This window comes from Myxocyprinus asiaticus, chromosome 28, assembly GCF_019703515.2.
Source record: "Myxocyprinus asiaticus isolate MX2 ecotype Aquarium Trade chromosome 28, UBuf_Myxa_2, whole genome shotgun sequence".
Taxonomy (NCBI): Eukaryota; Metazoa; Chordata; class Actinopteri; order Cypriniformes; family Catostomidae; genus Myxocyprinus; species Myxocyprinus asiaticus.
Genome location: NC_059371.1, coordinates 25,811,785 through 25,836,820, shown reverse-complemented (window position 1 = coordinate 25,836,820; position 25,036 = coordinate 25,811,785). Strand labels below are relative to the sequence as shown.

Genomic DNA, 25,036 nt, shown 5'->3' with positions numbered 1-25,036 from the left:
TGTTATCTTAATGGCATGAATCGCACTGAAGGCCTAGACTTAATATGCATGGGCCGTGGCTGATATATATATATATTCAAGCTTTTGACATTTAGGACAATTGAGGGACTCGTACACAACTATTACGCAAGGTGCAAATATTAATTGATGCACAAGAAGACAACAAACTACTATATGCATACTATATGTAAATATCTGTAATGTTGATTCTGAGGAGCAGTACTAAATAAAAAAATATTTTATATTTGTATAAATTATGAAAGGGGTGTGAACATTTATGAGACAAAAGGGAATGCAAACTTATCTTGTCAACTATATATACTGTTTATTAAACCTTAGATTAATGGATTATCAGCTGTCTTCCTTTTCTTCTGCTCTCTGTCTTGTTTCTGAAAAGCAATCTAAATTGAGAAAATCTGTGATTTGGTGACTAAAAACAGCCATTTGGCTCCTTAATGTTTCAGTTTAGGAGCCAATGGCTTCTTAGTCTTGAGCCCTGAAATAAATAAATAATAAAATTTTGAACAAAATATAAATAATGTTACAGTAAATGCTGAACAGTTTTCTCATTTCTTTTAGTTGATATGCAAAATCTAAGCTTTATGAACAGTGTTATTACATGGGGCTTTTCCAGATTATCTAAAGCTTCCAAAAAATTCCAAAAAAGTCTTCTCACCCATCTTAATGTTTCCCACAAGCCTTTAAAGGGATAGTTCACCCAAAAATGAAAATTTTCTTATCATTTAGTCACCCTCATGCCATCCCAGATGTGTATGACTTTGTTTTTTCTGCTGAACACAAACAAGGATTTTTAGAAGAATATCTCAGCTCTGTTGGTCCATACAATGCAAGTAAATAGTGGCCAGAACTGTGTAGGTCCAAATATCACATAAAGGCATCATAAATGTAATCTATACGACTGCAGTGGTTTAATCATTGTCTTCTGAAGCGATCCAATCAGATTTGGGCAAGAACAGAACAAAATGTTATTGTTTTTTCACTGTACATCTTGATAGCAGTCTCATGATTTCAAGCTCATTTACACTTCCTATAGCGCCATCTAGCGCTCTGTGCATGCATCAAGCACTAGGAAGTGTATTCGAGCTTGAAAATCATGATTGTGCCTGCAATGGCAAGATGTACAGTGAAAAAGGAGTTATAGTTTGGTTTGTTCTCACCCAAAACCAACTGGATCACTTCAGAAAACATTGCTTAAACCACTGGAGTTGTATGAATTACTTTTATGATGCCTTTATGTGATATTTGGACCTTCATATTTCTGGCCACCATTCACTTGCATTGTATGGACCTACAGAGCTGAGATATTCTTCTAAAAATCTTAATTTGTGTTCTGCAGAAGAAGAAAAATCATACACATCTGGGATGGCATGAGGGTGAGTAAATGATGGAAGAATTTCCTTTAATTTTTGGGTGAATTATCCCTTTAATTGACTTTCTAATCTGCTTATTTTCTGTCTCCATCTTCTTCACTGCTTACTCATTCCTCTCTGGGCTGTTGTTCTCTCTTGCTCTCTCTCTCTCGCTCTCGCTTTATCTCTCTATGTCTTTTTGCTGCTCCACTCTGAATTATGAAATTTTCAGTAGCTGTGCAGCCTGTCATGCATTAAAAAAGGAAACCCACATGCACTTCTCTTGTGTGGGTGTGCATGTGTGCTTGTATTCATCTATAGATGTGTGTGTCTGCTATAGAAAGAGAGTATGGGCAAGGGCAAATGCATATTTGTTCATACATGTATCGCTTCTGCATAATTTTTTAATCTCATATTTCATACTTGAGGCTTGAACTATGGGTTTGTGGCAAAAATGGATCATCTTCAGTCACTCAAAGCTGGGTTTTAATACAGTATTTTAGAAATTTTCCCCACAGCTTGCAGTTGATCCCTGAGGTCTCACACACTGTTGTGGCTAGTGAAGAGGCAATATGTTTTGACTGAGCAGGTACAGTAATAGTACATTGGCTACTTGGTGGCCTGATTCAGTCTGGCCCAAATAGATCTAGCTCCATCTTTATTTACATATACAAGGTGTTATTTACTGAGGTACTCTTCCTTAAGGGGTTAGTTCTTCCAAAACACAGTAGATGGATATTGGCTGTTACTCTTTATGTGATTCAATAAGCCTGTAATTTTTTATATGGTACATGTTATTATTATTAAAGGGATTGTTCACCCCAAAATGAAAATTCTGCCATCGTTGACTCACCCTTGTATTGTTCCAAAACACAAAAGAAGACGTTAGAATGTTAGCCTCAGTCACCATTCACTTTATTTGCATCTTTTTTTGTTGGGTATGGAACAACACGGGTAAATTAAATTGATGAGTAAATTGACAGATTTTCCCTTTAATCTCTTTCATCATTATGGCCCAGCAAAAAAAAAAAAAAAAAAAAAAAGAAAGAAAGAAATGAAATTATCCAGATTATGAGTATTGATATCATCATGAACTCTCATTAAGTCCTCTTTTATGTCAGAATTATTATTTTGATGTGTTGATATTGTGGAAATTTTAGTGTACATGTATGGTACAAAATTTTGTCCATTTGGAATTTGGCAAAATGGCCTAATGACTTTATTCATGTGAACTCCTTCACAGAGGCCCACATTTAACATGCAGTGTCACTAACATTTCTCCCCAATTCTTTTGTGTGTTCTATTTTTTAATTTTTTTTTACAAAGTTGTTTATTCACAGCTATGGGAAAATTATTTATTCCTTACACCCTGTCTTCACCGTATGCGAGCGGCGTGTCTCATTACGTCAAAAGCAATAGAACCCCATTATAATCGATGATGCTGTCAACACTGGAAGTGTCTGCTGTGGCGTGTCTGTTGTGGCGCATCCATTGTGCCTACAATAAACGGGTGTCGCATTCAATTTTGCTCTGCATGCGCTGGCGCTACTACACAAATTAAATGGTTTAGAACGATCGGGTTGACGCGTCCAGTATAGACAACCTCAAGCCGTTGTGTCGCATCAACGGAAGTGCCCTGTGTAGACAGGGTGTTAGGTGGTAAATTCTGAATACTGTTTATGTTAAAGTGACAATTCAGTTGTCTCTCTTTCTGCCAAAACTCATACACATTTGGTTTTAATGTTGTTTACTCTTAGCATTTATTGGTCAATGTATTGTATTGTATTGTATGGTATTTATTTATTGTTATTTACTCTTCTTGCAACGGATTCAATTCCAGAGACTATAAACATTTAGCTTTTCTCGTTTCATAATCTTGTATATTTGCATGTGCTTTTTGCTTGCCAAAGAATGAGATTTTAATTAAGTAGTTTATCAAGTGATATGTCTTCATTGTGATGACTTATATTATACTATGTATCCTCTAAGAATAGAAGACGTTGGTATACTATGTGGTTATTTCTTCATCATGTCAAAATAAGTTAAATAAGTGAAACAGCATTTACTGTAGCATGCAGTTCTTTCAGCTTGCAACTAATCCATGTTTCTCTTTCTCTTTCTGTGTCTGTCCTGTCACTTTCTTTCACTGTCTATCTTTTTGGCTTTTTCTTCCCACAGACGTTTATAGTGCTAAATAGAGGGAAAACAATCTTCCGCTTTAGTGCCACATCTGCCTTGTACATGATAAGCCCTTTTAATCTTGCTAGGCGAATAGCTATTAAAATTTTGATACATTCATATCCTTTTCAAGCTGTTTCAGTGCATAATGATATATTTGTGGATATGTGGTCCACTCTGTTGTATATCTCTGTCTTAAATGTATAATATCAATATAATTTTGGATTGAAGCGATAATGCTAATGGTTTCAGACCATTTTAGGAATGCAGTCCATATGATAGTGGGACTGTAACAGCATATCAGTGGGTATCAGTTTTAGATGCATGGCAACAGTTTTTGTTTGATGGTTAAGTTAAGATGAGATTGCCAAATGGAGAGATAAAAAATGGTGGGATGGGAAGGGGGAGCACCGTTGTCTGTTTTCAGCACGTGTCTAGTCAATTGACAGAGCAGATTCGAGCAAAGATTTGATGGGCTAAGAAAATCTACTTGACACCATGCAGCAGTAGCCTCCATATTTGATGCTTTCATTGTAGATAACTGCCTGTAAAGTAAAGTAGTCTTCATATTCATGTTGGGCTTATCTTATTCAGTTGTATTAATCTTTAAATGGCTGAAGAGTAAAGTTAATGTGGCCAAAACAGCACAATGTAAATATTGGTTATAAATACCAATGTTTTTTCAGATAGTAATGCTAAATTTATCTCTGCAGCTCCTGTATTCTTAAGACATGTACAGGAATACATTGGTGCACAATGAAAATAATTGATCACAAATGTACCACAAAAATTCCATAAAATTCCTTTCATAGTTTGACTAATTTAATGGTTGATTTGGTTGTTGTTCAAACATCCCAAAAGATATTAAATGTCCACAAAAATATGATGTGAAAAAAAACTGCTCCTTGCTTTGATATCAGCATTAGCAGTGATTTACAACTAGTCAGAATTTGACATTTTCTGTCTGTGCTCTGTTATTGTTGAAGTCCTGATTAAATGTTTATTAAAATTTACAGTGTAAAATGTATTTAAAATGTACTTAAATGTATTATTGTTTGTGATATCTCAGTATTTCCTTAACTGGTATCCACAGTATTCAGCATGTTCATCATGTGTACAATTTTGACCAACTGTGTGTTCATGACGTTTAGTAACCCTCCTGAGTGGTCCAAACAAGTAGAGTAAGTATTAATACTTATTACAGCATGCGGTCCTTTGTCTTACTGAAAGCATGCCTTACAATTATTATAAATATACACATTTGAAATATAATTCATAATGGTCAAACACTCTTTAGTTCCAGTTGCTTAATTTGAAGGTATATTTGTTAGACTGTGTGAATGTTATAGAGAGAAGTGCATTGGAAATATGGCTTTTTCCCTCAGGTACACCTTCACTGGAATTTATACGTTTGAATCAGCTGTAAAAATCATTGCCCGTGGATTCTGTATAGATGGCTTCACATTCCTTAGAGATCCATGGAACTGGCTGGATTTCATGGTCATCTCAATGGCGTAAGTATTTGAGACACCTACATGCCACGCCACAAAAACGTTGAGTATACTTTGGGTGTCCCCTGTTTTATGATTCATATTGCTGGAAACCTGCATGAAAAATTAGTATCATAAAAGGCTATTCTTAAATTAATGACTTTAAAAAATAATATACACAGATGTAATAACAAGAACAGTACAAGAAATCTTAACAGAATCTCAAATCTTTAATTTTAAGTTCAGAGCCAAGTATTATAATGAATGATATGATGAATTACAAAACCTTGTCTGATTTGTAAAGTATCATTTGATTAATAGCAAATCTAACTATATAAATTAAGTAACTTAGTAAGGACTGTTTTTTTTTATGATTTCTTATTTCTTAAGTTTATGATGGATTATGGTAAGAAACATTGGTAACAGAAAAAAACTGTAAAGTTCTCTTTGAAAAGTGATACCACATGATGTCTTTTGAATGTTTTTCAGTTTGAAACTTCTCACAATTTCATAATTTGAGGGCACAAATTATACAGTATGTGTGCTTCCTTTTTAAACTCTTGTTATGCGGGGGGCACTTCATTTAATAGTGCACTCTATAAAAGTGATATTATGAGATGATAAATTCTGTTTCTAACCATATGAAATTTGGCTGTGGATGTCTTGTCCAGTTTTTCACCATTCTTCAACTGTTGTTTTGACTCTTTTGACATCTCTCTGCTGTGTTGTGAATATACATGGTCTCTCCACAATGCTCTCTCTTTTCCTCTCTTCTAAGAATTTTCATCATTCAAATGTTTCAATAGACCAGTGTTAAGAGCCATTCACCAACATCACATCTCCCTACAGCCCATGCAGAAAACTCACTCACTTCTCTCTCTGTCTTCCTTACTCTCCATTTCCATTTTCACTTTCTTTGTTTTTATTGTTGCAGTTATTTATCCACAAATCTGTCCTGTTGGCTATTTGCAAAAAACAGACATTCATGTCAGCTTTAATGTACAATGTACATCTCATACGAAAATATGGCTACAGAAACATGGCTTGTACAATAGATTATGGAAGCTATTAGGGGTGGGAATAACCAGAGATCTGGCAATATAATATTATCATGACACTTAGGTTATAATACAAATTGCAATTCTCATTTTATGTTTTTGTTATGCCAAATATCTGCAATGCATTTCAATTTCGCTGTACATTTTTTCTTTTTCAAATCTTTCATATGATGCCATGCAATGAGGCAGCATCATACCAACCTCATTATTCTTGTTAATACTGTAAATAAACAAATTAACCCACATACTGTATGCCACCTTGAATCTGTAGAGCTGTGCTGTTTACTTTCATCTTCAGTGATTTCATACTAATAAATGAATCTGACAAATGAGCATGAATAGCAAAAATGTCTCAATGCATATTTTTAGTAATTATACATTAAAATGTAAATTTTTGACATCCGTGTATCAATTTTGTATTGTGCGGAAGTGCAATACTATACTATACATTTTTTTCTCCCACCTCTAAAAGCTATTGATTCACACTTTTATGAAAGCAATTTAATCTGCATATGGAAGTCATCCAGAAATAAGTCATGACCATGTCTCCATGTAACTTTGATCTGATCATTGCAGGTATATAACAGAGTTTGTAAACCTAGGCAATGTCTCAGCTCTGCGCACGTTCAGAGTTCTGAGGGCATTGAAAACAATTTCTGTAATCCCAGGTAAGAGAGTGTGTGGGTGGGAGGGGCTGGGTCGGTGTTAGGTGTATGTGTGTATTGTTGTTTTCTTTCCTTCCTTACCCCCCTTAGTGGACAGGCTCTGTGCGTGGCGTACCTCTTGGTGATTCGTTGGCGTGGTGGTGTTCTTGGTGTGTTTGTGGTTGTCATTGGTGTCTGTGTGTGATCCTCCCTTATTTCAGATATGTAACAGAGTTTGTGGACCTGGGGAATGTATCTGCGCTGAGAACATTCAGAGTTCTCCGAGCATTGAAAACTATCTCTGTCATTCCAGGTGAGATGCAGTTTAAACACTGAGGTTAACGTTGCAGAATGGCCCCCATTATGATTCAATTTGAAATAATTTCCATTGGACTTTCTCTCATTATTTTTGCAGAACTTAATTTGGAGAGGAACATTTAATTTGCTATTTTACCTATCTCCAAAATGATCAAAAATGGTACTTATACATTTTTGATAGGCTTTGCAGTCTACTATCAATCTCTGTAGTACAGAGTCCTCTGGTGTCTGCACCGATTTTGCACCTTTAGAAACTTCAGAGCAGAGAGAGATAAGAAAGCTTTAGCGATCAAACCATGCCTTGGTGAAAACACCTACTCATGTCATTGAACTGGTTTGAACTTAAGCCATATATTATTTGTATGTTTTTTATTTGCTTGTTCAGATGTTGCTACACACTAAAGCAGCTCTATAAGTGTTACATAAGCCTCAGTGGTCTCTATTTTCAATGCAGACTTTAAAAGCAAGGACTTTACATAAAAGCTAATTGTTTCACCATTGTGTTAGCCCATATGGTTCTCTCATAAAGCACAGAACCATATGGGAATGCAGTCACCATGGAAAGTCAGACTCAAAACTGTGGCAAAAAAGCCCTAATCATTTTAGAAATCATCACCCAAAATACATATCAGATATCAGGTGATGTTTGTGTAATTAAATAAACAAACATGTAAAACATATAGTTTTTCAAACAGCCCCCACCCCCAGAGCACTGGAGTAGATATTTTTAACAAGCTGTGTTTTGTTCCCTAAGATGAAAATTGCATGGCTCTCAGTGAGTTCCCAAAGAACATACCTCTTACTAATTTATAAAGACTGCCAAGCCTAGTTTGTGGACATATTTTATGCTGCATGATGCTTTGGAAGTCACTTGCTTTTACAGTATTAGCCTACTATGTGCTTGGCTGCCTTTTTGTTTTGGTTTTTTTTAATCATTTTTATTTCATTTTTTCATTTTTATTTTTGTATGAAACACAAATTGCACTTGGATGTAAAATAAAAAAAAAAAAAAAAAAAATCTTTAGAATGGAAATTAATGCAATTGGCAAAGTGAGAATGTTTTTGTGTCTGTTTGAGAAGAATTCAACTTTGAGGTTTTTATCACCAGTAAAAATATATATATATATATTTTATTTATATGCCAATTTCCTTCAGAGGTCTTGGGCTAAAATGCTAGTGCTTTAGCTTAATGTCTTGAAACATTAGTATCATATGTAAGTAGTTTTCAGTGAAACAACAAATCCTGGATTTATTTAGCTGACTAGGTTTTACTGCAAGTCATATTCGTCATTCCTATTTCTGCTTTGTAGAGTTATTTTCAGTAAGATTATGAATCTGAGCCTACTTAGCAAAACATTGAGCCCTGAGAGATTTTTAGATGTTTTTGGAGGGGTTTGTGGGCAAGAGGATGCCTGGATGTAGCATATCTATACTAAACCTTAGAGAACTGTGGGTCTGCTGTCTTTAAGATAAAACAACTCCATTATGTTTCAGTAGAATGAAGAATGGGTTGGGTTTTGTGGGAGGGGTCAGTGCAGTTCTCATGATGCTTAGCTATGGAGATGGAATTGTTGCATATTAACATACAAATGGAAAGAGATTCTCAAATAGAAAGTTGTTTCACAAATAAATTGAATGAGATCCACAAATAAATGTTAGGAGTTTCACAAAAATGAAATGAATTCACAAATAAAAAGAATGAGATGAGCTCATGAGCATGGAATCAAGCACATACAGATAAGTTCCAAGGTCGCAAACTTTTAAAGAAACAGACGTCATCAGAGGAATACTGTGACTTAAGGTTCGTATAATTTTCTCTTGGTTATAAACGTGTATAGTGTCTTGTTAAATGTCGACAGCTGAAAATTGCCCATTTGTAGAGTGTCCTGATCATTAGCTTAATAGCTAACCTGGCTGACTGTATGAGTCTGCTAATTTAATTTTAACCAAGTTTCTTGACTGAAATGTCATCAAAACCTTTACTCTTTATGTTACATAGCAGATTCAAACAGACACACTACTAGACAATACAAAAGATCAGTAGTACAGATATAAAACATAAATCATATTAGATGATCTTAGGAGCACAAACCATAAATGAATGCCCTATATTACACAGTGTACAAAATCTGCTATGGCATTATGGCAACTCCTAACATATATTTATAAATCTCATTCTTTTTATTTGTGAATTCTTTTCATTTTTGTGAAACTCCTTACATTTATTTGTGGATCTCATTCAATTTATTTGTGAACCAAGTTTCTATTTGAGAATCTCTTTCCAGTTGTATGTTAATATGCAACAATGCCATCTCCATATTTAGCTCACCATGTCCAGTGGAGCCCTGGAAGGCACGTACAGTACACTGAATTCTTTCTGTTCAGCCTTCGAGCTGAAATGTCCTGCATGTGATCTTCACCCCCTAGTCCCTGCCTGCTTTATTCTCCCTATGTCATGGCCCTCTGGATGTGCTGCAGTATATGTAGACAAATCGATGTCAGGTTGTTCTCACTGTTACAGGGAGTCATCCTATTGTTGTACAGAGAATTCCTTTCAGGGTATCCCCTGGGAACCTGAAAAATTTATTTTGGAGCACTGGAATTCAGATAGGTTTCATGATTGGTTTTGCATGCCCTGAGATAATAAATGCTTACTACAAAAATATATTGATTCCAAGCTAAGCAGGAAGGTAATTATTCATCTTAATAGACCAAATAAAGGGATGGCTCCTAAACAGTATCTGTGTAATGTAAAACTTGCATTGTATTTTGTGGTACTTATTGTGTAGTGTTATTTATTCATTATGCCATTATCAATTTAAAATAAGGATTCAAGGCATTGCTAAAGAAAATATTAAAGTTATGAACAATGAAACAACATCAGACTACTTAATTAGGCTCATGCATGCTTATAAAGGAGTGGGTCTCATTCACTAATAATTGCGTACAAGTATTCTTACTTATGCATGCAATATTTCTACCGGATTCACAGTTGGTGCTTTCACACATAAATTTGTTCTTACCCTTGTTCTAATGTTGATAAATCCATAATATACTAAATTAGGGAGTGCATACTCATCATTAGTAATTAGTATAATATGCGCCCAAACCATCTCCATTTTCCATGCAAACCTCACTTGTACAGCCATTTGTCACTCCCTGCAAACAAATCCTTACTCTCTTTAAAGATAAAATATATTTTGGCATAAAGCCAAATATGCCATTCTCAAAACCAGTTTAAACATAATAAATGGAGTTCTAAATGAATGTTCGAAAGGAGCTATTTTTGTCACTCTGAAAGACTTGTAGGGTCACTTAGTTAGGTCATTTCAGTTTCTAATAGTAATAAATAGCCTAAACATATCAGCTTTACCCATTCCATGTTTAACATGTCTGTGATTCCTGTGTACATGTGGTTTGAGTTTGTTGTGAATTTTATCCTATATATAAAGTATTCAATATCTTTAATGTGAACTTGAATGAAGATGTGAAAACATTCGCACAGATTTTATGCAAAAATACACAAAAATTAGCGAATGAGACCCAGTGTGTTTTCTGAAAAACACCTTAAATACCAACATGGCCTCACAGCTCCTCAGATAGTTGTCACTTCATGCCTTGAGACTCCTGTCATACACTCCTGGGACTTGAGAACACATGCAACTATCTGTGCCTTTATGTGTGTGTGTGTGTGTTTGTGTGTGCGTGCATATTTCGTATTTCATAGGTCTGAAGACCATTGTTGGTGCTTTGATCCAGTCGGTGAAGAAGCTGTCAGATGTGATGATCCTCACAGTGTTCTGCCTCAGTGTCTTTGCCCTCATTGGTCTGCAGCTCTTCATGGGAAATCTGCGACACAAGTGTGTCATCTGGCCCATCAACATTACAGAAATGTACCACGGCAATGGCAGCCATGCCTTCAAATGGGATGAGTACATCATGAATGAGAGTGAGCTTCTATTTGGAAATTTATGCAGTGCATACACTCACATATACATAGTAACTTCTTTTTTCCATCCATTTAACTTGTCACAACAATTTCTGGTTATTTCTGCTTGAGTTTTAACTCTTCATCAGTAATTAAATTCAAAGTGGTCAAAAAAGTACAAGTTGTAACTTTGGCACCACGTTGATTTTGCTTAAAAATGTTAGGTAGCAATGTGGGTTGATTTTTAAGTGCATGTGGTTATTAATCTAAATGAGGACATACAATAGATGTTTTTTGTATTGCTTTTATTTATTTATTTATTTATTTTAAAGCAAAATATAACTACTATAGATTAACCCTATCCTTAAAAGAAAATCTTTTGATTTAAAAAATAAATAAAAATAAAAACAACAACAACAACAACAACAACAACAACAAAAAAAAAAAAAAAAACAGGGAAGTTTTGTCAGATTTAACTGACTTCTGGGTACCAATTTCTCACCAAAAAGTAAACACTCAAATATTACATTATGTCATGCCTGTGGGCTTGGAGAAGCATCTTGTTTAAAAATCTGGGCTGGTAACCAAAAGGTTGCTGGTTTAAAACTTTCAAGGGATAGTCTATGAAGCATCCCATAGTCTTTACTGTATGTTTTGTGTTTTGTTGTTGTTGTTGTTTTTATAAAAAAAAAAAAAAAACATCTGCCTTTGTTATTTTGAGAATATTTGTAGTGAATCAGACTGAATGTCCATATACAGTGTAATAATTTGTACAAAATGGTCTTATTAACCTATTCCATCCCCACAGCCAATTTCTACTTCCTACCTGGTGCATTGGATGCTCTTTTATGTGGAAACAGCTCTGATTCAGGGTGAGTGTCTAGCTCTCTCCCTCAAAACATAGTTTTGAAAGCATATCAATTTCATCTAACAGATATTTAAAAAATGTCAAACAATAAACAAACTAGTCCTTTATTAAAAGGACAAAACACATTGGAGCTGTTGTTGCAGACAGACACCTGTGTATATATACTGTAAATAACAAAAAGTATAGCAGAAGTAGTTCACTGGGATTCTTCTCTGACAAATGTTGGAGTTAGAATTGTTAATTCATAGACGAGTGGCAAATAATTTTGTGCCGTGTGCTCTTTTCCCCGCTCAGTCGCTGTCCTGAAGGCTACACATGCATGAAGGCTGGTCGCAATCCAAACTATGACTACACCAGCTTTGACAGCTTTGGCTGGGCTTTCCTGGCTCTCTTCCGTCTCATGACACAGGACTATTGGGAGAATTTGTACCAGCTGGTAAGGGCGTGGTCTTTTTTTCCCCCTCTTTCATACATTTTTAGGCCCATTTATTTTTTTTACTTTTTCAGAAATCTTTTTGTTACCACATGGAATCTTTTATAAATGTATATCTTGATACACTTAAAAAATAAAGTGGAAAAATGCAGTTGATACATGAAAGAAATATTTATACATGATCTGACCCTTAAAAATGAGTTTCATTGGTGTAACGTCCTGGTTACTTTCGTAACCTCCATTCCCTGATGGAGGGAACGAGACGTTGTGTCGATGTAGTGACACTAGGGGTCGCCCTTGGGAGCCCCAAACACCACCATCTTTGAGAAAAGGCCAATGGGAATTGGCGAGTGGAACTTGCATGCCACTCCCCCGGACATTCGGGTATAAAAGGAGCTGGCTTGCAACCACTCATTCAGGTTTTGTGCTGAGGAGCCGAGACAAGGTCCCGGTCATTTCAGCGGGTAGTTCAGTGATGTGGCAGGAGGGACACAATGTCTTGTTCCCTCCATCAGGGAATGGAGGTACCTGGTACGAAAGTAACCAGGACATTCCCTATCTGTCACTCACTTGACGTTGTGCCAATGTAGTGACACTAGGGGTCCCTATACAAAACGCCACAACTAGCTGAACTGTGTTACGTGAAATGGCGGTGTGAGATGGGCAGACCATTGTGTGCCTCGTAGCCAGCGCACCCGGCCGTCACGTAACCTCTCCCAATGCTTTTACGAGCGTCGTACGGTCCCCTGCACCTCAGGGACAAGTCGATTGTGTTGTTTCCAGAAGACAGGAACTTGCAGTTCTTTAAAGTCCATGAGAGGAAATGTCACTCCTCATAGGTTAGGCTTAGTATTTTCTCATTATTCTGTTAGGTTAAACAACTGTACTGTTTTTAACAATGAAATTAATGCCTATCTTTCTGTTCCCCTCTTTTTAATTTTTCACTCCAAACAATATGTTAGTATCTTCTTATACCAGCACCTCAGGGTGCCAGTGATTGCCTTCAACCACACTGTTTAATAGAACACGTGAATGCAGGCCAAATACTGAAGAAGCAAGTGAGGCTTGGTATAATGAACTGACATTTGGATTTTCTAGTAATAAATCGCTAAAGAAAAGCCACAGTTTCATTCTGCTACATTTTTATGGATGAAATTATATGGATGACACCACCAAATGTCCCCACAAAGATAGTAAAACCTGAAATCTCTTATATTGTGTGGACCAACCAAGGGAAAATATCTTAGAACAGAAACAATATAATTTCAGTGTGTTAATGGAATGTTCACACCATGACAGAAAAACAAACATATATTATATGTGTGTGTGTTTGAACTAATCTGTTTTATCTAGTATTGTATGTAATATAAGATGCTTGGGATCTGTCCCTTATCCACAGACCCTACGAGCAGCAGGGAAGACCTACATGATTTTCTTTGTGTTGGTGATCTTTGTTGGCTCGTTTTACCTTGTGAATCTGATCCTGGCTGTGGTGGCCATGGCATATGAGGAGCAGAACCAGGCCACTATGGAAGAGGCAGAGCAAAAGGAGGCGGAGTTTAAAGCCATGCTGGAACAGCTGAAGAAACATCAGGAGGAGGTGCAGGTCAGGTGCTGTTTTAAGTCTGGTCCACTTTTCTGTATTTTTTATTTATTTATTTTTCAGCAGTGTTCATCAAATATAGTGTTATACACCAGCTATATTGGAAGGTTGCTCTCTTTTTTTCTACTTTGCATTTCATTATTCACAGTTGGTTGGAATTTGGAAATGATGATGGAATCAAAACAACTAGATTTTCATTTCATGAAGGAAATACCAGTGCTTGTTTAGGCTTAGATTAGGCTTTGTTTATGTGTATTAAATGCTGCATCAGATGTAAGAAAGAAGACCAATCAGAATTCAATATACTAATAATCTGTATGTTGGAGGTCACATGACATCATACATGGAGCAGACGTGTGAGCAACGAGCTCTGCACACTTTGCTTAATTTTTTATTATTTTTATGTGATAACCTGGTGAAATTCGATACAGTCAGTTACACATTTGCTCTTTGAGGTAAAATATGGCAAAGAAGTCAAAATCCCCGGGATCTGGAGACATTAAAAGACACTTATGTGCTCAGGATGAAAGCCCCGTCAGGTCTACAGACTGGGGACTCGATTCGGTTGGTGCGACGAGAGAGGAGATCCAGCGTCAACTGTCCAATATGTCGGTGATGCTGACAAGAATTCTTGCTGACTTGGAGGATCTCTACGTCGATCGATTACGGCGATGGAAACAAAATTCTCTGAGTTAGTCACAAGAGTGACGGATGTTGAGAGATGAATCGATTGTCTTGAGTCATCGGAGAGGGAATTATCCGCTAATCCACCCATGACCAAAGTTGATATGGAATGTGTTCTTGGAAAATTGAAGATCTTGAGAATAGAAATCGCAGGAATAACGTCCGAATTGTTGGAATTCCGGAGCATGAAGGGGGCAGAGATATGGTGAAATTCTTGGATGAACTCTTCCCGAGTCTGCTCGATATAACGGGCCGGGGGCTGGAAATTGAGCGAGCTCACAGAGTTCTGGCTGGTAGATCTACTGAGGGAAACAGGCCTCGATCAATTTTGGTCAAATTTCTGAGATCATCCGATAAAGATCTTGTGTTGCGCCAGGCGAGGAACAAAGGAAGGCTTTCTTGGAAGAATCACAGTATTTTCTTGTTCCCGGACTTTGCGAATTCGACAAGAGAGAAATGCAAGCGATTCAAAGAGTGTAAGAAACTCTTGCATCAAAGAAATATCGTTTTTGCACTGATGTTTCTTACAAATTTGTAAGGCAAAATTGAGCAATCCGATGGCAAAGTTGTCACGGGCGCTCTTGCAGGCGTGCATGGACCTTTTGAGTTTGGAGGGGTTAGTGCTCTCGTGCGCAGGGTTAATGCACAAGTTTTCTTCTTTTTTTTTTTGGTTCGGGGGGGAGTTCGGGGTTTGATTGTTGCACTAATGGGGATTGTGGTCTGTATTATCTTGTTTTTGACACACAGCTATTTTTATTTTTTTCTATTATATCAAGATGTCAATCGTTAATATGAATGGATTATCCCTCTCCACATGGAATGTGAATGGGTTGAGGCACCCCATAAAAAGAAGAAAGGTTGTTACTTTTCTTAAGCGTAAGAAATATGATATTGTGTTTCTTCAAGAAACACATCTTTTCCCACAGGAAGCTGAAAAATTTGGGAAGATATGGGGTGGACATGTTTTTTTTAGTGCTGGCTCAAGTAAGAGCTGGGGAGTCATTACATTGATAAGAAAACATCTACAATTCAAATATCTCAAACAGATTAAGGATAAATTAGGAAGAGTCATTATTGTTTTAGCAGAAATTCATGGACAAAGGCTGATTTTGGCTAATATTTATGCACCTAATGCTGATGACCAGGGCTTTTTTATAGTTCTTGAAAGGATGTTGCAAACCTCTGGCACCCCTTATGATATAATATTGGGAGGAGACTTTAATCTTTTGATGGACTCAGTCCTTGATCATAGTGAAGCGAAAGTGTGTAAGCCCCCTAGAGCAACAGTGACACTTCGCAGGATGTGTAAAAATCTTGATCTTGCAGATATCTGGTGACTTTTGAACCCATCTGGTAGGGACTATAATTTTTTTTCATCAGTTCATAAAATCTATTCTAAAATAGATTTGTATTTTTTTATATCTAAGTCCCTCACTTCATCTGTAGTCAATTGCTCAATTGGAAACATCATGCCCTGGTGAGTTTAAAGATGTTGCCACATACTGAGAAAAATAAGTCATATAGTTGGCGCTTTAATATACCCTTTTGCAAAATCCTGATTTCCAACAAATGTTAAAGGCTGAAATTAATGTTTATATGGAGACCAATTGGTCCTCAGTATCCTCTGTGGGTGTGGCTTGGGTGGCACTTAAGGCGGTTCTTAGGGGTGGGATCATACAGTATGCCTCATTCCTCAAAAAATCCAAAGCATAAGAACTTGTGGAATTGGAAGGGAATATTAAAAGGGCAGAGGCAGAGCTGAAATGTCGTATGTCGTCTGATGGCCTCAGAGAATTGACCCGATTGAAGTATAGATATAATGCTATTTTGTTGCGGAAAGTGGAGTTTTGGTTATTCAGGGCAAGACAGTCATACTTTGAGTCGGGGGACAAAGCAGGGAAGCTTTTAGTTAGATATATAAAACAGAGAGAGTCTTTTTCTACCATTCCCTCAATAAAATCTTCTGCCGGTGAAATATTTACCTCGACCAGTGATATTAATAATGCTTTTAGGGAGTTCTATTTTGATCTCTATAGTTCCATATCTTCATCTACTGATGACAATATTGAAAAATTTGTGGACTCCCTAAACTGACGACCGAGCAAAAAGGCTTGACAAGGTAATTAAGTCCCTGCCTACAGGCAAAGCTCCGGGGCCAGATGGATTTACCGCTGAATTTTTTAGATCTTGTGCAACAGAATTGGCTCCACTTTTGCTAGAAGTTTATACAGAAGCATTAAAGAATGGAAAGCTCCCCCCAACCATATACATATAGATCAGGTGGGGTTTATTCGGGGCCGTAGCTCTTCTGATAATATTAGGCGTTTCATCAATATCATGTGATCAGTGGTGAATGATCAGAACCTGGTCGCTGCCATCTCACTCGATGCCGAAAAGGCATTTGATATGGTTGAATGGGATTATCTTTTTAAGATTTTGGAAATGTATGGGTCCGGGAGTACATTTATTGGTTGGATTAAGTTACTTTATTGACACCCTGTAGCAGCAGTACAAACAAACGGATTAATTTCAGATTATTTTACTCTGAATAGGGGCATCCAGCAGGGTTGCCCACTTTCCCCATTATTGTTCTGTCTTGCCCTGGAACCATTAGCAGCCGTGATAAGAAAAGAGGATGATTTTCCAGGGGTGATTGCGGGAGGTGTGGCGCATAAGCTTTTGCTTTATGCAGATGATATTTTATTATTTGTCTCCGACCCTTCTAGATTTAAGCCTTACCTCCACAGAATTATGAATTCCTTCTCCAAGTTCTCAGGATACAAAGTCAATTGGTCTAAATCCGAAGCTTTGACTCTGACAGCATACTGTCCAGTAGTGGCTTTCCAGCCGGGCGCTTTCCAGTGGCCCAAACAGGGCATTAAATATTTGGGTATTTTATTTCCACCAAATTTGTCTGACTTAGAGTTAATTTTGACCCTCTAATAAAAAGATTTTTGAGCGATGTGGACAGGTGGGCTTCACTACATTTATCGATTATTTGGAAGGTCAATGTAATTAAAATGAATTGTATTCCAAAATTCAACTACCTGCTACAGTCACTCCCTATAGATGTCCCCCTCTCTTATTTTAAGCAATTTGAAAATATAGCGAAGTCCTTCATTTGGAATTGTAAGCATCCCAGATTGCACTTCAACAAATTACATAGGCCGATTGACAAAGGTGGACTAGGCCTACCCAAGATTTTGTTTTATTATTATACTTTCGGTCTCAGACATTTGGCTCATTTGTCGCTTCCACCTGAAAGGGCCCCTCCTTGGTTTTGTATTGAACAAGAAGTTCTTGCCCCTATTTCGACATTGCAGGGCCTGTCTATCAAATTAACCGGTGAAGTTAAGTCGCATTTGAACTCGGTATGGACAAAAGTGAGCAGAGTGTTTAATTCGGACATTTATGTGAATGCTGCTTCGAACATATGGTTGAATCCAAAATTATGTATTGATAAGTCCCCCTTCTGCTGGTCAGAGTGGATTGTCAGGGGAGTTGCTGCACTCGGTGATCTATATGAGAACGGAGTGTTGAGATCCTTTGATAATTTGACTCAACATTTTGGGATTCCCAGATCTCAGTTTTTTAGGTATTTACAGTTGTGCCACCTGCTCTGTACTATTTTTGGGAGTAGCGTACACCCCCTAAAGCGGCAGATACTTTGGGAGAGGTACTTGCTGCTTTTGGTAAAGGACATGAGGCATCAGTGTATTACACTTTGCTAATTCAAAGTTTGGGGGATGGAGCTTTAACTTCTATTAAGAGATTATGGGAGAAAGATTTTAATTTGGTGTTGAAGGATGGGGTGTGGGCTGGGATTTAAAAAAACATCAAGTCTGCATCTAGAGATGCAAGGGTGCACCTTATGCAATTTAAGATTTTGCATCGATTTTATTAGACCCCCTCTAGAATGTATAGGCTTGGTCTTAAAGACACACCCACCTGCTGGAGATGCCAATCGGAAGAAGGGGACACATCCCATGTTTTTTGGGATGTGTTAGGATACAAGAGTTTTGGTTGAAAGTACAGAGTTTCGTATGTGAAGTGGTCAACACACGGTTTTCGTTTTGCCCCAGATTGTGTGTTTTGGGGGATGGAGCAGTCCTGCATGTGGGTGATAAATATGTGGAGAGTTGGTTCCTGACAGGCGTGATGATTGGTAGGCGGTTAATTCTCAGGGGATGGAAGTCGTCTGATGCGCCCTCATTTCGTGAGTGGTGCGTTGAGCTGGGTAGGGTGGCGACGTTTGAGGAGATGGTGTACAGAAGGCTGGATAATATAGATATTTTCATTAGGAAGTGGGGCGGTTATCTGGCCTTTTTGAAGGGTTCTCGGGGAGGGGAAGTGGAGAGGTTTTTTTTTATTTATTTTTTTTTATTATTTCTATGTCTAAATATTTCCTGTTTTATTGTCTATTTGTGTGTCTTTGTCAGTTGACTTCCGATCACCAGAGTGCTTGTTTTTGTCGGGTGGGGTCGAGGGATTATTGCTCGGGGAGAAAAAAAAAAAAAAAAGTTTTGATTTCATGTGGTTTGAGGTTGTATTTTCTATTATGTCTGTGTGATTTGCTGCATGAATCAATAAAAATTTGTTAATACATTTTTTTTTTTTTTAAATAATAATAATCTGTATGTTAAGTTTTTCAAGCTGAATTAATTGCAGAAGTTTAATACTTATGGTTTTACACCAATCCCTAAGTAAAATTTTTGAGAAATATCAATACAGTGCTGCCATGCATTAATATGATTTGTACTAATGAATAAGTGACCGATGAATAAATGAACTGGTGTCTTTCAATTATGTGATAGCAGGCTAACGCCATGGTGACATCGGCGGGTACAGTGTCTGAAGATGCGGTGGAGGATGATGGTGAAGAAGGAGGGAACTTGTCCTGCAGCTCATCTGAGATGTCTAAACTCAGTTCCAAGAGTGCTAAAGAGCGACGCAACCGCAAGAAGAAGTGGCGGCAGAAAGAGCAGGATAAGGAGAAAGGGGACAGCGAGAAGTTTGTTAAATCTGAATCAGATGATGGAAGCAGAAGGAGCAGATTCCGATTCCCTGACAACCGGTTGGGCCGTAAGGGCTCTATAATGAACCAGGTGAAGAATGAAAACAACAGCTGTTTATCATTTTATTTTGTATTTTTGAGATTTGTTAATTTTGGAGGAAGCTATTGTCTATGCCGGATCAGGGTTGGACAATATTGCAAATTTAAGAACTGACTCTGTTTCAATTTATGAAACAGACAGGACGTTGAGCTGGGAAGAGGAATTTACTTAAAAAAAAAAAAATTAAGAAATTTAGACAGTCACACAGAAAATTTAACACAGTCACAAGTATGTGACAAAACATTAATGTTAGTCAAATCATTAATTTTGACAAACTACGCAACGGTATGTAGAATTTTTTTTCCTCAACCGACAGTGCCACAAAATGTCAAATTGTTTTCAAATAAAATTCGTATTGACATCAAAATTTGAAATTTGGGAAATTAACTCTTCTTCCACCTTGGTCCATAAAATGAAAGTTTTAATAAATATAATTAAATATAAATAATTTAAATACAAATTTCTATAAGTGGCATTTTAAAAATTGAATCTTAATTCATAATTGTTTTGAAAATACCCCATCTATTGTGTGATTAACTATATAAAAGCTACACTTAAAGCATTATGAATTTCTAAAATTTTTTAATTCCATTTGAATTCTAAATTTGAATTTCAGTTACATCCTCTTTGCTACTTCCATTCAAATTTAATTTAAATTTAAATGTAATTTTAAAGGCATTCTGAGTTCAGTTATGAATGCCGCACAACCCTTTGCCGGATATCCAGTATTCAAGTACAAGTGGTGTGTTCAACCAAACGAGTCTTATCCTTCTCTTTCTGTCTCTCTTTCCTGGCTCCAGTCTCTGCTTAGCATCCCCGGCTCACCATTCCCTTCGAGGCGTAACAGCAAGAGCAGCATCTTCAGCCGCTTTAAGGACGGAGGCTCAGAGAACGAGTTTGCGGATGATGAACACAGCACGGTAGAAGAGTATGACGAGCGGCGCGATTCGTTCTTAAGCCCGCAGCGTCGCAGCAGCTACACGGGTTACTATGGCAAGCGCAACAGCACTGTGGATTGCAATGGAGTGGTTTCTCTCATCGGGCCGGGGCCTGGCGGACGCCTACTGCCTGAGGTGATAATAGATAAGGCAGCTACTGATGAAAGCGTAAGGAAGTCTAAGAGTAGATCAGTCTAGGCATGGGCATTACCTATCTATCTCTGAACCTTGGCTCTTTCTCTCTGTTTGGCTCTTTCTCTTTCTGATGCTTTGGTGTAATTGTTATTTTGACTTTGCTCTTAAATATGCTGTCTTTCCATTTTTAAAGACTGCTCTCTAAGCCTGTGTGATATGCTCCCCTCCCATGCCAATTTAAAATTAGAGAACCATTCTTATCCTGGTAGAACTGACTATAGATAGAACTAAAAAAAAAAAAAGATATATAAAACTACTAAGATTTATAAAAGTTAGTTTTTCATATATATTTGTAGTAATTTAGAGTGCATCCGGAAAGTATTCACAGCGCTTCACTTTTTCCACATTTTGTTATGTTACAGCCTTATTCCAAAATGGATTAAATTCATTATTTTCCTTAAAATTCTACAAACAATACCCCATAATGACAATGTGAAAGAAGTTTGTTTGAAATCTTTGCAAATTTATTAAAAATAAAAAACGAAAAAAATCACATGTACATAAGTATTCACAGCCATGACATGACACTCAAAATTGAGCTCAGGTGCATCCTGTTTCCACTGATCATCCTTTAGATGTTTCTACAACTTGATTGGAGTCCACCTGTGGTAAATTCTGTTGATTGGACATGATTTGGAAAGGAACACACCTGTCTATATAAGGTCCCACAGTTAACAGTGCATGTCAGAGCACAAACCAAGTCATGAAGTCCAAGGAATTGTCTGTAGACCTCCGAGACAGGATTGTATTGAGGCACAGATCTGGGGAAGGGTACAGAAAAACTTCTGCAGCATTAAAGGTCCCAATGAGCACAGTGGCCTCCATCATCCGTAAATGGAAGAAGTTTGGAACCACCAGGACTCTTCCTAGAGCTGGCTGCCCGGCCAAACTGAGCGATCGGGGGAGAAGGGCCTTAGACAGGGAGGTGACCAAGAACCCGATGGTCACTCTGACAGAGCTCCAGCGTTTCTCTGTGGAGAGAGGAGAACCTTCCAGAAGAACAACCATCCCTGCAGCACTCCACCAATCAGGCCTGTATGGTAGAGTGGCCAGACGGAAGCCACTCCTCAGTAAAAGGCACATGACAGCCCGCCTGGAGTTTGTCAAAAGGCACCTGAAGGACTCTCAGACCATGAGAAACAAAGATTGAACTCTTTGGCCTGAATGGCAAGCGTCATGTCTGGAGGAAACCAGGCACCGCTCATCACCTGGCCAATACCATCCCTACAGTGAAGCATGGTGGTGGCAGCATCATGCTGTGGGGATGTTTTTCAGCGGCAGGAACTGGGTGACTAGTCAGGATCAAGGGAAAGATGAATGCAGCAATGTACAGAGACATCCTTGATGAAAACCTGCTCCAGAGCGCTCTGGACCTCAGACTGGGGTGAAGGTTCATCTTCCAACAGGACAACAACCCTAAGCACACAGCCAAGATAACAAAGGAGTGGCTCCGGGACAACTCTGTGAATGTCCTTGAGTGCCCAGCCAGAGCCCAGACTTGAACCCGATTGAACATCTCTGGAGAGATCTGAAAATGGCTGTCCACCGACACTCCCCACCCAACCTGATGGAGCTTGAGAGGTCCTGCAAGGAAGAATGGGAGAAACTGCCCAAAAATAGGTGTGCCAAGCTTGTAGCATCATACTCAAAAATAATTGAGGCTGTAATTGGTGCCAAAGGTGCTTCAACAAAGTATTGAGCAAAGGCTGTGAATACTTATATTTTTATTTTTTTTCCCAGAGAAGCTGGTTGACTAAGGTCTTGCTGGTTAAACTAGTTAAGAAACTTGGTGGAGTTCCCAGCACACCAGTATGCAAACACAACATATGCTGGTCTTTGCAGCAGGGCTTTTGTCACCCCACCAGCAAAATTGTCCTTGTTTTCATTTTCACCCATGGTTTTGGTTTTTTCTTTTATTTCTATTTATTTGCCAAATAGTGTCTTCAGATGTGCTTCTTAAAGGGATAGTTCACCAAAAAATAACAATTCTGTAATCATATACTCACCCTGATCTGTTCTAAACCCCTGTGACTTTCTCACTTCCATGGGACACAAAATGAGATCTTGAGGCAGTATGCTAGTCACCATTCAGTTTCATTGCATCTTTTTCCATAGAATGAAAGTACAGGTCACATCTATTGTTTTCCACAGAAGAAAGAAATTATGTTTCTTCCTTTAAAGGGATAGTTCACTCAAAAATTACAATAATTTACTCACCTTCATGCCATCCCAGATGTGTATGACTTTCTTTCTTTCTGCAGAACACAAACAAATATTTTTAGAAAAATATCTCAGCTCTGTAGGCCATACAATGCAAGTGAATGGTGATCAGACCTTTTTAGCTCCAAAAATCCCATAAAGGAAACATAAAAGTAATCCATAAGTCTCCAGTGGTTAAATTCATATCTTCAGAAGCAATATAATAGGTGTGGGTGAGAAACAGAACAATATTTAAGTCCTTTTTTACTCTAAATCTCCACTTCCCACCATTCACTGGCAAAATCTATGTTTGTACTCTTCTAAAGAAAGAAAGTCATACATATCTGGGATGGCATGAGAGTGAGTAAATGATGAGAGAATTTTCATTTTTGGGTGAACTATCCCTTTAATGATTTTTGAGCAAATGAAGACAGAATTTTTACTTTTGAGAAACTATGAATATACATATAATCTCCATGGGATTTTTAGTTGTATTTTAGTTTACATTTGTGTTACATAGGTGGATTAACTATTAAATATATTTTACTTTAATAGTAAATTTCATTTGTTCACTAAAATTCTTCATATAAAAATATCTCCTCAGTATAGTTTCTACAAACATTTTGAATGACCGGCTTTCTTGCATCATAGTTATAATTGTTGCACTGTAGTTAGCAAGGTAGTCTGCCAGCTACATCTTTACAAATCTTATAGAGGTCTGGTATAGCAGTCTTCATCATGAGGTTAATGGATAATGGTATTTATTATTTTCCTCTCTTGACTTCTTTGACTGAATGCATGCTGATGCATGCTGGCTGGATCTCCTAAATGCTGGAGATGCAGGGGCTTCAGATGAGAAGAGAGAAGGAAGGAAGTGGAGATCAATGGCTTATTTGTAATATAATGAACTAGGAATGAAAACAAAATGGTCTATTAATAATTGTACAGCTTACCTGGTTTTCAGCATGGATATTTAAAGGGATAGTTCACCCAAAAATTAATTGAAAATTCTATCATCATTTACTCACCCTCATGTTGGTCCAAACCTGTATGACTTTAGTTATTCCATGGCACATAAAAGAGACTGAGACTAACATTTGGCTCAACATCTCCTTTTGTGTTCCACAAAAGTACAGTAAGAAAGTCATACAGGTCTGGAATAACATTAGGGTGAGTAAATTATGACATAATTTTCATTTTGCGGTGAGTTATCCCTTTATTAACATGTAGCAAGTTCAATTTCATGCTCATAGTATGAATTTGTATCACATGAAGAGTGTCTATCTCTGCCCTACCTTTTCTCTTGTGAGAGCCCAGCATGTTTCTGCCTTAATGCATTCAACTGAAAATTGTTTCTTTGGATCAAATGTGTAAATGACAAAATTTTGACTTTTGTCTTCTGACCCTCTTCTAGCTAGCTCTGTGATGCAGATTGTTCCTCCAGCCACTATTAGCACTGTGTAATGTTATCTGTTTTACCTCATTATTTTTCTTTTCACAGCCAACCACTGATATTGAGATTAAGAAGAAACTCTCAGGATCTCTAATGGTTTCTGTGGAGCAGCTAAACACATCATTTGGGCGCAAGGAGCGAGCCAACAGTGTCATGAGTGCTCTAACCAACACATTAGTTGAGGGTATGTTCACATCTTCTAACATATAGATATTTTGTTTTAAAGACGAAGTGGGTAATTTTTTAGATGTTAAAATACATCTACAGTTGTGCTCAAAATTTGCATACCCTGGCAGAAATTGTGAAATTTTGGCATTGATTTTGAAAATATGACTGATCATGCAAAAAAACTGTCTTTTATTTAAGGATAGTGATCATATGAAGCCATTTATTATCACATAGTTGTTTGGCTCCTTTTTAAATCATAATGATAACAGAAATCACCCAAATGGCCCTGATCAAAAGTTTACATACCCTTGAATGTTTGGCCTTGTTACAGACACACAAGGTGGCACACACAGGTTTAAATGGCAATTAAAGGTTAATTTCCCACACCTGTGGCT

The 25,036-nt window shown here is 37.4% G+C and overlaps 1 protein-coding gene across 7 annotated transcripts in view; it reads left to right on the top strand.

The window, feature by feature from the left end:
* Positions 1-25,036, top strand: part of LOC127419024 (sodium channel protein type 8 subunit alpha-like) — an 80,660-nt gene that overhangs the window by 6,768 nt on the left and 48,856 nt on the right. For 2 of the 7 annotated variants that reach the window (XM_051660049.1, XM_051660047.1), the window contains exons 2-12: positions 3,549-3,667; positions 4,640-4,729; positions 4,934-5,062; positions 6,962-7,053; positions 10,786-11,007; positions 11,795-11,858; positions 12,149-12,290; positions 13,687-13,893; positions 19,392-19,679; positions 20,489-20,761; positions 24,522-24,657. In XM_051660049.1, coding sequence (XP_051516009.1) covers positions 3,549-3,667; positions 4,640-4,729; positions 4,934-5,062; positions 6,962-7,053; positions 10,786-11,007; positions 11,795-11,858; positions 12,149-12,290; positions 13,687-13,893; positions 19,392-19,679; positions 20,489-20,761; positions 24,522-24,657 — 1,762 coding nt within the window. Of the gene's footprint in view, positions 1-3,548; positions 3,668-4,639; positions 4,730-4,933; positions 5,063-6,672; positions 6,765-6,961; positions 7,054-10,785; positions 11,008-11,794; positions 11,859-12,148; positions 12,291-13,686; positions 13,894-19,388; positions 19,680-20,488; positions 20,762-24,521; positions 24,658-25,036 lie in introns of those variants that run through there. The other 5 variants (XM_051660048.1, XM_051660046.1, XM_051660050.1 and 2 more) reach the window with 4 other exon arrangements.